This window comes from Rhineura floridana, chromosome 3 (assembly GCF_030035675.1).
Source record: "Rhineura floridana isolate rRhiFlo1 chromosome 3, rRhiFlo1.hap2, whole genome shotgun sequence".
Taxonomy (NCBI): Eukaryota; Metazoa; Chordata; class Lepidosauria; order Squamata; family Rhineuridae; genus Rhineura; species Rhineura floridana.
Window position 1 is genome coordinate 203311382 of NC_084482.1, and position 14472 is coordinate 203325853.

The following is a 14472-nucleotide window of genomic DNA, read 5'->3' on the forward strand; positions in this document are numbered from 1 at the left end:
GATGAGCACACACATTATAGAACGCCACCCACAGCAGAAAAACAACTGTGGCTTTGGTATGGCAAAGACATTGTTTGCGAGAGACCAATACGTGCACTGGGACCATAGCTCAGCAGAAGAGCCCTTGCTTCTTATGCAGAAGGAAGCAGCTCCATCCCTGCCTTCCCCAGACAACAATTGATGGGAGAGACTTGGAGAGCCACTGCCCATCAGAACAGACAATACTAAGCTAGACCACAGCTGCGGGATCTTTTCCTGTTCAAGGGCTGCATTCCCTTCTGAGCAACATTAGGAGGGCCACATAGCAGAGGTGGGCAGGGCCAGAGGAAGAAGTGTGGCAAGGGAGCAACAAAGTAAATTTTACTTTTGTACGGTAGGCTACTTTCAATATACAAACACACACCTCTCTCTATCCTCCATTCAGAAAAGCAGAAAGCACTGTTTAATTTATTTAACAAAATTTATGTATCACTTGGTAGTAGAAAAAGCGGTTTGAATTGTCAGAGCTCAAAGACACATTCCAGCCAGAGGAAAACACTCAGGGTGTAAGTAGGGCCAATGGCCTGGGGAGACTTCCGAGGGCCAAATAGGGAAGCCTGGAGGGCCACATATTTCCCCCTCCAAGTCTGAGGTTCCCAACACTTGGGTTAAACAGAGAAATACAAAAACAGAAAACAGTTCTACTCTCCTTATCAAAATACAACTTCAAAGGGTTAATATGGCTTCTTAATGATTTTTGAAACTTGGCATCCTTGTTTGGATGTCTGTACTGCAACTAGAAACTAAAGGTGATTTAAATGCCTTTAGTTTGGACAAGTTTTATATCTGCTCCAGTTATGACATTTTCACCCTGAAGCCTATGGATTACGAATGTTTGGCTGCCGAAGAAGTTATGTTGAAACGTGCCTGGCAGAATAATCTCAGGAGCACTCACTTTTAATTGGCATCTGGCCTATAAGTAGAATACAGGAAGGCATTCTTAGTATTTGCCTGTCGGGTATATTTTATCCGCTGGAATATTTGTATAATCTACAATTGAGTGTTTTTACCTTGACTCTTTTTTGTAGACAGAAAAATGGTCTGATCTGATATAAGCAGCTTCCTGAATTCCAGTACACACCTTGAGAAAGGTCGATTAAAATGAATAGTGGCTGCACTTCTCTGCACTTGGGGATACCGTTAAAACTACCATAGACATGGTTGCAGCCCATACAGGTGAGCAAAACAAGACACGGTCACTCACCTTTGAAGGGCCAAGATCAACTGTATCGTCCTGCCATATAATTAAGGAGAAACTTCCAAGTACATGATTGAAGAGTCATCCTTAGCCGTCACCTTGGGATACCTCACCATGCATAAAAACAGGCAGTAGAGACTAGTTTAATAGGGCAAGTGGGGCGTTGCCCCACCAAGCTCAGTTTGTCCTCAGCTAGCCCCCACCTACCTACCTTCTTACTTACAGGCATTCCAGTGTGTAGCACTGGATACCAGCCTCCTTGTACTTAGTGCTGCCCTTGTAGAACTCAGCAGGGAGAGGACGGGAACAAAACCAGAATGAGTTGGCTCCACCATTGGCTCTAGCTCCACCAGCCATTTACTCTGGTGCCCCCTACTGTTGACCTCCCTGATTTCTGGCCCTATCAGTTCCAATGGGCACTATGTTCCCACTGAAACAGGGGATGAGCCCTGAGGGTTGCATTCCTCTGTGGACAACCTCCTTGGGGCCACATGCCAAAGGCAGACAAAGCTAGGAAAAAAGTGGGTGGAGCAACAGATGCCACTCCTCCTTTACAGAGTAGAGTATATTCCAAGCCACGCGAAAAGGCCAAGGTTTCTACACGCTCGCAACCACCCTCACTTCTCCATCCAGGGAAGCAAGAGGCATCGAAGATGTGCTCCAGCCAGGCAAAAGCACTTGAGGAGAGCACAGAGCAAAGATGGTGAGAGGTGTGGCCTTAGGAGGCGGAGAGTTCCCACCCTTGCCCAAGATCTAAATTCCCCAGAATTCCCAGGGGAAATGGAATGACCAGTTTAAAGCTGCAGCCCTATGCATTCTTACTGGACAGTAAACTCCACTGAACTCTGTCATGAAGGTTTTATTATTTGTTCCATTTATATCCCTTTCCAAGGAGCTCAAAGTGGGTCTCTCTGCCTCCTCATTTTATCCTCACAACAACCCTGTGAGGTATGTTAAGCTGAGGGACAGTGACTGACCCAAGGTCAGCTTCATGCATGAGTGGGGATTTGAACCCTGGTCTCCCAAGTCCTAGTCCAACATTCTAACCACAATGCCACACTAGCTCACTGGTTTCCTGGTTCTGGATGCCTGTTGAAGTTGCTCCCAAACATTCCAGGTTTGGCATGGCTTCCCTCCTACATAAAGCCAAAACCTGATACAACTTCCCAGTCTGCTATCCCAGTCAGCTTCTGTGTTGGAATTGCTTTTTAATATGCTTTTAAACCTTTTTTTAAAAAACAATGTTTTTTAACCTTTTTTAAAAAAATGTCTTCAAAGCTTTAAAAAAAATGTTTTAAAGTTGTTTTAATGTATTTTAATGTCTATTTTTATAATGTTTTAAAGTGTTTTTAGTGCTTTGTCTGCTGCCCTGGGCTCCTGCTGGGAGGAAGGGCGGGATGTAAATCAAATAATAAATAAATAAAAAAACTTCCTGCGCCATGTAAGCTTTTCCAGTTCAGCTTCTTCCTGCCTTTGCTCCTCTGGTGACACATTGCTTCAAGCATCCTTTTTCCCTTTAACCTTCTGCACCACAAGGTGCAACTCTTATTCTGCACGTTTTGCAAAATGGATTTATCTGTCCAGGTTCTTTGTTTATTAATTACTTAATTAAATGTATCACCTGACGCAAGGTGTTTCTGGGCAACTTGAACAGTTAAAGCATACAGCACTACATTTTAAACACACACACACACACACACACACATAACTTTTACTTTTTTAAAAAGAGCTCTGAGGAGGGGAGAGTAACTCTCTGATAGCCATAGGGTATAGCCAATCGGTACCCTGTGCAACCAGCTTCTGCTGGAAACAGGAAGAACTGGTCACTCCCAGGCTCAATTTTTTTAAAAAAAGAATTCTGAAGTGTTGAGGAGGGGAAAGCAACTCCATGATTGCCATGAGGTCCAGCCAATCAGCAACCTGAGCAGCCAGCTTCTGCTGGAACCAGGAAGAATTGGTCACTCCCAGGCTCAATTCACTTTAGAGGTTTGCACATTTGTCTTCAAAGGGGTGAGCACCGATGCACAGCATCTTCACTGCTCAAGGCAGTTGTGTCCTTCTCAGACCTAAAGGAAACAGATGAACAACTCCCCCACCCACCCCAGTCTGAAATACCAGGTTAGGCCTGTGCAACTGATGACTGCTTAAGCCATCCACAACCCAGTACCCATGCTCAATAACCCCACTTAGACCCCGATATAATCAGTTATACCAGGTACAACCAGCACAGTCCTCTGTTAAATGGTTCTTTTAACTCCATTGTGGGTTTTCTCGTGGGAACTGAGACTTGCCTTCTGCCGAAATCTCTTCCCACAGTGGGCACATTCGTACGGCTGCTCTCCTGTGTGTAACCGCATGTGAGTCACAAGGTTTCCCTTCTGGTTGAAGCTCTTCCCACATTCCGAGCAAACAAATGGATTCTCACCTGTGTGGATTCTCTCATGTCTTACAAGGATGAACCGCCGAGGGAAGCTCTTCCCACAGTGAACACACTTGTATGGGTTTCCTCCCTTGTGCATCTTCTCGTGGGCTGACAGGTAGTGCTTCTGGCTGAAGGTCTTCCCACACTCTGAGCATTCGTACGGCCTCTCTCCCGTGTGTGTTCGGATGTGATCCCGCAGGACCGAATAACGGCCGAAGTAACAGGCACAGTATGAACATCTGTATGGAGACTCCCCGGTGTGGATTCTCATATGTTCTTTAACAAGGGATCCACAACTGAAGGTTTTCCCACAGTGGGAGCATGTGTGCCTTTTCTTCTCCTCAGCCTGAATTTGCACCTCTGCAATGAGTTCCTGTGTCTGACTGAAGCCATTCCCACAGCAGGAAGGTGTGTGCAGTTTTCCCCTGGTGGTGTGGATGCTCTGATGTTTCATAAGGTTTGAATGGTGTCCCAAGTTTCTGCCACAGTCAGAAGGGGCATTTTGTGCCTCACTGTACTGGAATCTTTGCTGTTCTGTGGATTGTCTTTCTTCTTTGTAACTTCCTGCCCAGAAAACTGATCCATCCACACCCTTCTCATCATTTTCCTCCTGCTTGTTCACTTCTTCCTGCCGACTCCCAAACATTACTTCTTTCTTACAATACTGAAAATCCTCGTCTCTACCCAGAGATGCATCATTTGGTTCCCTTTGCTCAGAACCTTCCCGGTGAAGGGTACTCATCTGGTTCTCCCACACCTGCCTGCTACCTGCAGGAATAATAGAATCATTGTCATATTCTTCTCAAGCGATTCTTCGAACAGTATTAAGTATCATAGCATTCCTGTTATAAAAGGACTTAGAGTTTTTTTCTCCCTCTAACTCAATACTAGATGCCCATTTTAAAGTTATGATTATATAAATGCACACTGATTTTAATATTGATTTAATACTGTATTTTTGTGTTGTTGTATAACCCACCTGGGAACCTTGAGGTGAAGGGCAGGTAAGAAATCCAATAATTACTAATAACAGCAATAAAATACAATTTACTATAAATAGCAAAAGTCACACCCTCTAGGATGCACACCTTCACATGGTGAGGGGGTATGAGAGCGTTAAAGAAGCTGAGAGCAATGCCATCAGGAGTCTCGACCAAGAGGCTAGACTCCTAGCAGGGCCACCCAAGGCGGAATGGTCAAAGCTGAGACACCAGACTAAGATGCAAGCAAACTCAGAGGAAGGCAATGGTAAACCACCTCTGAATACCTCTTACCACAAAAACTCTATGAACAGAGTATCCAAAATGCAACACGAGATAGAGCTGGAAGATAAGACCCCCAAGGTCAGAAGACACTCACCGAACTACTGGGGAAGAACAAAGGACAAGTACGAGTAGGGCTGTGACTGACACAGCTGGGTCAAAGCCAAAAGGAAGCCCAGAGGCTGATGCGCATAGATGCAAAAGGAGAGTCCGGAGTTGTATGACCCACACAATAGGAACATGGAATGTGAGAAGCATGAACCAGGGAAAGTTAGAAATTGTCAAGCAAGAAATGGAACGTATCAACATTACAATACTTGGCATGAGTCAATTAAAATGGACGGGAATGGGACATTTTCAATCAGGCAACTACAAAATATGAGAAATTAAGAAGAAATGGGGTTGCTTTAATAGAGAGAAGTGATGTAGCAAAAACAATTAAGAGCTATAACACAAGGTCTGAGCGATATCAATGAGATTTAACGGGAAACCTATTAACACAACCATCATCCAAGTCTACGCTCCAACAGCAAATGCATAAGAAGAGGAATTGGAGAGATTTTGAAGTACAGGAAGAAATCACACACCAAAACAAGATGTGCTTTAAACTTAGTTGACACAGAACCAGAAGAACTATGGAGTGAAGTCAGAGAGTGAAGTCAGAGACGTTATCAGGGAAGAATGCTAAAAGACAATACCTTTAGTTAAAAAGAGAGAAAGACCTCAATGGATAACTGAAGAAACTCTTAAAATGGTTAAAGAGAGAAGGAAAGCAAAAGCAAAAGGAAATAGAAACAAGGACAGAACCCTAATGCAGTAATACAACGACTAGTACGTAGGGACAAAGAGAACTATTACAATAGTTATTGTATAGAAATAGAAAAGGACAACAAAAAGGGAAGAACAAGAGCCCTATTCCAAAAGATTAGAGAAATTAAGGGGAAATTTAAACCAAGAGTAGGTTTGTTGAATAATCAACAGGGGAACACGCTGACTGACCGAGATGAAATAAAAGGAAGATGGAAGAACTCTATAAAAGAGATGACAGGATGACAGATTCATTCACAGAGGAACCATATGATGAAGAACCAGAAATTTTAGAATGTGAGGTGAAAGCTCACTAGAAAAGACAATAATGCTGGAAATAACAGAAGGGAGTAGAAAAAGAGGAAGGCCAAACAGGAGATGGATTGATTCCATAAAGGAAGCCACAGACCTGAACTGACAAGATCTGAACAGGGTGGTTCATGACAGATGCTACTGGAGGTCACTGATTCATAGGGTGCCCATAAGTCATAGTCGACTTGGAGGCACATAACAACAACAACAACAACAACCAAAAGTCAGTTATTAAACACAGGCTGCAAACACTGGTGATACCCAGTGTTAGTCATATTCAATCGATTTCAGTGGGTTGACCCTGAATATGTCTTAGATGGATCTTACCCATATTTAACCATACAGAAAACACTGCTTATCTTGCAGTGCTGCTGATCTTATTATATAAAAATTAACGGCTGTGACTTACTTGGGTTCATTAATTTCCGAGGGTTTGCTCTGACCGTATGCCACTTTGAGGGCCTATCTGGCCAAAACGTGGGCTAATTTTAATTTTTTATTATTATTATTATTAACAAATCATTAATCACCTTCCACACACGTCTCAAGGTTATGTACAAAGTTCAATAAAAACAGCTAAAAACAGTTAAAAATAACACAGAAAATAACATCAGATAAATCAGAAAACCATACAAAGTAGACACCCATAGCAAAGACCTCATCATCCAGCAGAAATGTCTTCAATTGTTTCTGGAAACTGCAGACATTGGGCACCTGTCATATCTCGAGAGGGATGCTGTTCCATAGAACAGGGGCAGCCCAATATAACAAGAGCAACAGGCTGTTGCGGTTACAGACTTCCCATAGGTATCTGGTAGACCATGTGGGAAAGAGGATGCTGGACTAGATGCACCATTCTGGCTACATAAGGAATGACACTCACAACTTGAACATCAGAAATAGAGGGAATGTCGTGGTCCAACAACATAGTTAAGTGTCAGGCTCCAGAGAGATAATGGAGCCTTTTGTGAACCTGCCTTATGAACATTCCTAAGGGAACCTCCTGGTGCCCACATGTAGTCCGACACGGCAGTCTTGCCGAAGCCAATTGGGTCTGGGAAGGGCCACCTGAGGAATCTCAAGGATGCTGCCTTCATTTCCAGCATAGAAGAAGGGTGAGATACACACACGAATCAATTTTCCAAGGTGAGAAGCGGAGTGAATCCTTACTTGGTGGTCTCGCGGCCTCATCTCGTTCCTGCTTCGCTTTCTGGCAAAGCAACCCGGTCCAAACATCAAGTGGTGGATCAAGGCCTGACTCGGAAGGGTCCACGGCCATCTCCAGGGATGGTACAAACACCTAAAAACAGCAGTGAGTTCCTTCAGGGAGGGTGCAGTGCTGCAATGAATTCTGCTCCACCAGGCCCTCACCCTTATCCAGGGGTGTCAAACCTCAGGCCAAATGTGGCCCTCCGGCTTTTCCATCTGGCCCTTGGGAGTCTCTCCAGGGCACAGCCCTCCTTCCCAGGCAACACTCCTCACCAGTCATTCTCTGTGCCATCTTTGAGTGGCTCTGCCTGGCAGGAATTTGTTCTTGGCCTGTGATATTGCCTCCTCCTTGCACGGATGGAGAGAGGTGTGTGCAGAAACCTCCGACTTTTGTGTGGCTGGAGTATTGCCTACTGCACAAAAATAAGAGTTGCATCTGTTGCTCCACCCACTTTTGCCTGTGAGCCCGCCTGCCACATGGCCCCTGGAAAGTTGCCCATGAAGCAGTGTGGCCCTCAGGCTGACAAAGGATTCCCCACCCCTGCCCTAGTCAGGTGACCCAACCAATGCCAAACAGGGAAGAAACTTATATTAGGATGTCTTTCAGAGGGGGAAACAAGAAAGTCCACCTTCACAACTGTTCTGGAAAAAAAAGACTCCGGCAATTTATAGATTCATGTTAAATTCAGCATATGAAAAAACAACCACGTGTTATCCAAGAATTCGGAAGTTTCCCTTTGTCCTTGCAGACAAAGAAACTGGAGGGAACAGTAGAACCTCTGGCCCTATGCTGATCTTATCTTATGTCTTCATAGAAGCTAGCCAGGGTGGCAAAGTGGTTAGAGCGCTGGGCTAGGACCTTCGGGGACCATAGTTCAGATCCCCATGCAGCTGCGAAGGTGACTGGATGACCTTTTTCCAGTCACTGTCTTTCTCAGTCTAACCTACCTCACAGGGTTGTTGCGAGGATAAAAAGGGGATGGGAAGAACCATATTTATTGCCTCGAGCTCCTTGGGGAAAAGGTGAGATAGAAGCCTAATAAATAATCATCCCGAAGCGTTGGCAGGGGGAGGAGCAGAGGCATGAATTCCAACCATTCCAAATCGAACAATAATAATAATAATAAAACCACTAAGGTGCTGCAAGATGAATTAATAGTATATACAGATAATATGGGGACTGCAACAAAATGTTGCAGTGTGGAGTGCTTCTGTTCAGGATTCCTGAGATTCCATCCCATCCCGCTCCTGGTTTTCGGATCTACATCTCCCCCCACAATAGCCAGTTGCCATTCTGTGCCCACCAAGCATGCTCAGTCTTCCTTAGGCTGTTTTTTGTGGAGGAGCATGCTTATGCCAAATCCCAGCTACATTGAAATCCTGGCTTTTCCCCATTGATTTATATGGGGAGTTCTCACTTCTGTTGCTGGGGACCAGAAGTGTAGTCGTTCAGGGTCTCAGGGGGTCAGACCCCTTACTTTTTTCGGAGCAGGGTCCCAGCAGGGTCCCTATGCCTCCAGCATCCTACAGGCCAATCAGCATGAAAGGGGAATGTGTTAGCCACTAAGAGTCTTCTAACATGCTTCTTTGTTCTTTTCTGCCAATTGAAGCCAATCAGAGTTAAAGGAGGTGGAGTCAGCCACTGAGAACATTCTTCTCAGTAGCTAACACTCTCCTCGTTAATATTGGCTCATAGGGATATTATTGTGGGAGACGGCATTAACAAGGATCTCATCCTCAGCCCTGCAGCAGAAAGGAGGGGAGCATGGCTGAAAGTATCATGAAGGGACTCTGAACTTCTGAATTTGCCACTACTGCTGGGGACACTTAAGAGTGGTATTCCATGCCAGTGCTACTCAGAGTAGACCCATTGACGTTAATGCACACAACTGAACAGTACTTAGTTGAACATAGCCCTTCGAAATGGATCCCCAACGTGAATAAGGAACTGACCTATCTAGGCAATGGGATAGTTGTCTCTATCCTTTTTATACCTCTGTCTCTCTTCTTCTGTCCTCCTAACCCAGACACTCAATTCTATTCCAGCTCTCACCTGGGTTTCCAGTTATTTTCCCTGCAGCTTTCTCTGAACAGTCAGCATTCCATGGGCACTGAATATCCTCAGCCCACAGCGAGCTGTTTGGTGTAGCCCCGCTCCCTTCCCATCCCAGAGTCTTCTGAGACACCTTCCCTCTTGTGCGTGGCTGTCACCATTTTGGTTATGTTTTGGTTAAGCGACAGCACTCAAAGAACTGAAATCAAAATTCAAGTACAGGAATATTAGAACACACATACACTTGCTATTCAGATCTACCTGAGCATCCTATCACAGACACCATAAATGGCCACCTGGGGATGATGGGAGTTGTAGTCCAAAACACCTGGAGGGGGCCAGGACAGCAAAGGCTGCCGTATACCTTCAGACTCTCTTACCTTTGCTTCCGCCTCATGCCGCCTCAAGAGGAAACACTCTGCCAGGGTCACTGCCTGGGCACAGTCCCCTGGCTTATGTTCCCTGACCCAGTTCTGCATGCCTACTGGCAGGATGCTAAGAAACTGTTCCAGGATCAGCAGCTCCAGAATCTCATCTTTCGTGCACCTCTCTATTTTCAGCCACCGGCCACAAAGCTCCCGGAGCTGACTGTAAACCCCTCTCGGCCCCTCCGCCTCCCGATAACGGAGCTGCCTGAAGTGCTGGCGCTGCCTCTCCCTCAAGATGGCCTCCCCTCGCAAGATGGCTGCCTTCACCGTCCCGTAGTCGCCCCTGTCCCAGGCACTGAGGCTACTGAAGGCCTGCTCGGCCTCTCCGCTGAGAGCCGGCAGGAGGAGGGTCACCCACTTGTCCTGAGGCCACCGGCAGGCTGAGGCAACTTGCTCAAAGGAGACCAGGAACGCCTGAGTATCCTCCCACGGCGAAGGCTCCTTGGATAGCTGAGGGCTCCCCCAACCCAGGCAAGAGGCCTGTAGCATCCTCAGGAACTCCTGCCACTGCCCTTCCCATCGCTCCTGAAGCTCCTCTTCTGGTTCACGTTTTATATGCTCTGGAGAGAGGGCAGTCTGTAACTCTCCAAGACTCCTGACGTGTAGAAGCTGTGGGGCATTTGCTGCACTCTCAGTTCCTTCCGACACTTTCGAGCCCACCATTGCTAGAATTGGGGGTGCCGTTCCTCTCTTCCTTCAGCAATCTTTTCTTTTCCAGCCTTGCCTCAAGCATGGAAGAACTCCCGGTCTCTCAGAAGGCTTCCTCTAAAGCTTTATGCAGAATCAGCAGCCCTACACAGAAAAAATAAATGTTTCAGCTGAGACCTCTGAGCGAAAAAGTCTGAACTGCTTCAGTTCAGCTTCGTTGGGAGGTACACGTTGATTGGCTTTGTTCTTGCTTTGGACGGTCACATCGTTTCATAAACAAAGCTTCATTTGCATTTCCCATTGACTTAAATAGGAAAGGTCTCAATGCACCTATTACTTTCACATTTGTTAACAAGACTGGATGAAATGGCTACTAGCCATGATGGTTGTGCTCTGCCTCCATAGTAAGAGGCAGTATGCTTCTGAAAACCAGTTGTCGGGAGCCGCAGGAGGGGAGAGGGCTCTTGTGCTCAGGTTCTGCTCGCGGGCTTCCCACGGGCATCTGGTTGGCCACTGTGGGACCAGGATGTTGGACTAGATGGGCCACTGGTCCGATCCAGCAAGCCTCCTCTTATGTTCTTAAATTTGCAGGGGTGGTAGTCCCCTCTGAGTGAGCTGAGGCCAGCCAAGTTGCCAATAAATTAGTCTAGGGTTTTCTTTTTTAAAGTAATTTTACTGGGTTTTAAATAGCACAAGTAATACAAATGAATAAACAGTATAACCAGTCTGGAGAGCTGACCCCGAATAACGCATATTCCCTTGAATACGTAGTCCAAGCATAAAGGATTACAAACATAAAGATACACCATGGTCCCTGGAAACTTTGGAGAAGCAGTGTTGCAAGTTATCAACATTAATATAGGAAATAAACTTCCAGGTCTCGAGTTTGTTTGTGATGGGCATCTTTAATGCTGGCCACATCTGCACATCACAGTAAGCTATAAGCCAGTGATGGGGAACCTCAGGACGCCCCCCCCTTCCTCCCCAGGCCACACCCTCACTGGCCTTGCTTCCCAGCCTCCTTGGATGCTTTTGCCTGGCTGGAATGTCTCTTTGACCTCTGACAATGCTTCTTTGTTACCTGGATGGAGGATTCAAAGGGACATGTGATGTTAAATTTGTTACAGTACCCACATAGACTTCTTCCCCAGCCCCAGAAAGTTGCCTAGAAAGGAATGCGGCCCTCGGGCTGAAAAAGATTCCCCACAAACCATAAAGCATCACTTAGAATGCACAAGGGAACCATACCTGCTTTATTCCACCTCACTCGCGCAGAAACAAATCACAGCCCTACCTGGAATTGCCAGGGATTGAACCTGAGACCTTCTGCATGCAAGGCAGATGCTCCTGCCACTGAGCTACAGCCATTCCCCAAGATCATGGTTGGTTTCATTCCAAACAAAGCACAAAGTTTGCTTTTGAATTACCAAACGTGGTTTGTCTGAATGAAACAAACCACAATCCCTAGATTGTTATCCCCAGATAATGCTAAACCAGGGATTGTGTTTTATTTTCCACTATATGCTAGCAGGGAGGAATGAAGCGGGCAAGATTCACTTGTGAACAGTAAACCGTGATTTATGGCTTACCATGATGTGAAACGTTTAAAAAACATTCTATTACCCCAATATACTTGGGAGGAGGCTAAATATTTGCACAAAAGTCACAGGGAACACAGAGGAGCCCTTTGGTAACATCCCTGCAGATTTCTAGATCAATTGTACAAAGGTGCAGGAGTTCTCCAACATTTGTAATAATTATTTTTAATAATCATATGGATGCCCAATAGGCATAGGCTCATGGATGGAGAACTGACCCTTAAAAAAGAGTCTTGCATAACTGCAATCAGCTTCTTTTTCTTACCATCTTGTATTTTAGATTTGCATTTTGAGAAAGAGGAAAGGAGTTAGCGTTGAAGTCAGCGTGGCTTCTCACCCACTCACTCCCAACATCCTGGTTCGGTGTCTGCCCCCCCTTTTTTTAAAGCCAGGGATCCCTGCTGCAGTTAGATGAGACCACAGATAGGGCGCATCCTCCGGATGTTTGGTGAACTCCAATCCCAATCAGCCACAGCCAGCATAAGCAACGGCCAGGGATGATGAAAGCCATTGTCCAAGTCCGTACACAGGGCTACAGGCTTCCCACGTTTGCTTTAGACTCTGGACCAAATAGTCTTACAGGATGGGGGTGTGTGACGCCCTTCCCTGGCTCTCCCTGTCAGGTTCCTACCTGCGCGTGGCTACTGCCTGTCACTAGGCACCACCAGGGACTCCACCAGTCCGGACTGTCCTTTTTTATTGTTTCTCTCCCCGCTCTAGCACAGATCTCAACAGATCCCCCTGCTAGGCAACCACCAGTCACGTCCTAATACTAGTATTCCCAGAGACTCTGAATACTGGTATTGTTATTCTCTTCACCGCTGCCACCATTTGTTACAGTTCCCCTTCAGCCTTGGTCATTACCTTACCCTCCCTTCTGGTCTGTGAAACCCCAGCCAAGGATCAGGCCTTTGGTAAACCAAATTAAGTATTTATTAAAGATAACAAAGCTAACAAGATTAACAAGATTTCTTTTTAAGGCACATAAGCATATGGTTTTACTCAATACTAATCCGAACTCCACCCCCCTCCTTCTCCACTCTCTCCTGGCAAACAACTCTCTCAAACCCCACCAAGCAACCCACTCTTTCTCTTCTCCCCCCAGATTCCACTCTCACTCTTCCTTTTATACGTTCAGCCATTTTAAACACTCAGCCAATCATCTAGCATTCTACTGCCCATTCACTCCCCCTCCTCTTTCACTCCACTTACCATGTATCTTCTAAACAACCAACACTTACCATATATACATTAATATAGGAACATCACAGGGTGTCCTTCAGATACCAATGCATATTACAATACTGTACTCACTTACTTGAAATAGTCATGGTGGGGGTGCTATTTAGATGGTAATGTGTAGTAAAATGTAAATGTACTGCCTTCCGAGTCGATTCCAACTTATGGGGACCCTATGAACAGGGTTTTCACAGTAAGTGGTATTCAGAGGTGGTTTACCATTGCCTTCCTCTGAGAGGCAGTGACTGGCCCAAGGTCACCCAGTGAGCTTCGTGGCTGTGTGGGGATTCGAACCCTGGTCTCCCAGATCGTAGTCCAACACCTTAACCACTGTAGTACTTCACTTAATAATGTGGCAAGCGAGCCCTGCCAGGTTTGGGGGCCCTCCAGCTCATTCTACTTCATGGGGCCCCAGACACCTGTCCTAAAGCCCTACCCTAAGAGCATCACATCACCAGGGATGTCCTCGTTGTCTTGCAGGTTCCCCCTCTCTCTCTTTATTACCCTTCCAGAGATGCTCGTTTTGGAAACTCGCCACCCCTTGCAGGCTTAAGGTGTGTACCGACCCCTATTCCCGGAGAGGAATCTGTTGCCGTTTCAAAGCGCTCATAAAGCTGAGAGAGAAGTCAAGAGTCTCACCCAGGGAGGGGAGGTAGAAAGGGCACCGGAAGTGGCTTCAATATGCAATTCCATATACAGGAAGTTGCCTTCTGCCGTTCTAGGAATCACAGCGGAGGTCAGTGAGTTTAACCATTTCGGATATCGTTTACCCGCTTTCTGTGGCTGTTTTCTGTAAGAACGTCCCACAAGGGTTGCTTGCTAACTTTCTCCCCTTGCAGGGTTGTTGTGCATTTAACAACGCCTGATAAGCAGAGATTGAGTAGGTGAGGCTTTCCTCATCAGAACAGCTCTCATCATTTAATTATTACACATTTTTCAACTTTTACAGCCCGATCATTATTTTTCGTATGTCACCTTGGCTAGCTTTTTAACAGGAAGGCAAGTCGCTGCTAGGGTTGCCAGGTTCAGGGTCTGAGACTGATCCGCTTGCTAACTTTCTCCCCTGCAGGGTTGTTGTGCATTTAACAACGCCTGATAAGCAGAGATTGAGTAGGTGAGGCTTTCCTCATCAGAACAGCTCTCATCATTTAATTATTACACATTTTCCAACTTTTACAGCCCGATCATTATTTTTCGTATGTCACCTTGGCTAGCTTTTTAACAGGAAGGCAAGTCGCTGCTAGGGTTGCCAGGTTC

At 45.9% G+C, this 14472-nt stretch overlaps 1 protein-coding gene across 4 annotated transcripts; it reads right to left on the reverse strand.

Moving 5' to 3' along the window:
* LOC133381179 (zinc finger protein with KRAB and SCAN domains 8-like) lies at positions 1-13875 on the reverse strand. Of its 4 annotated transcripts, none has more exons than XM_061619875.1 (4): positions 13855-13875; positions 9683-10522; positions 7211-7340; positions 1-4427 (listed from the first exon to the last, which is right to left on the reverse strand). In XM_061619875.1, exons 2-4 carry the CDS (start codon positions 10391-10393, stop codon positions 3475-3477), a joined length of 1794 nt encoding a protein of 597 aa, XP_061475859.1. In that variant the 5' UTR covers positions 10394-10522; positions 13855-13875; the 3' UTR covers positions 1-3474. The 4 variants fall into 4 exon arrangements, with proteins under 4 accessions (XP_061475859.1, XP_061475856.1, XP_061475858.1 ...); XM_061619872.1 differs by having other exon boundaries at positions 13782-13868; XM_061619874.1 differs by having other exon boundaries at positions 13720-13868.
* Positions 13876-14472: the final 597 nt, after the last annotated feature.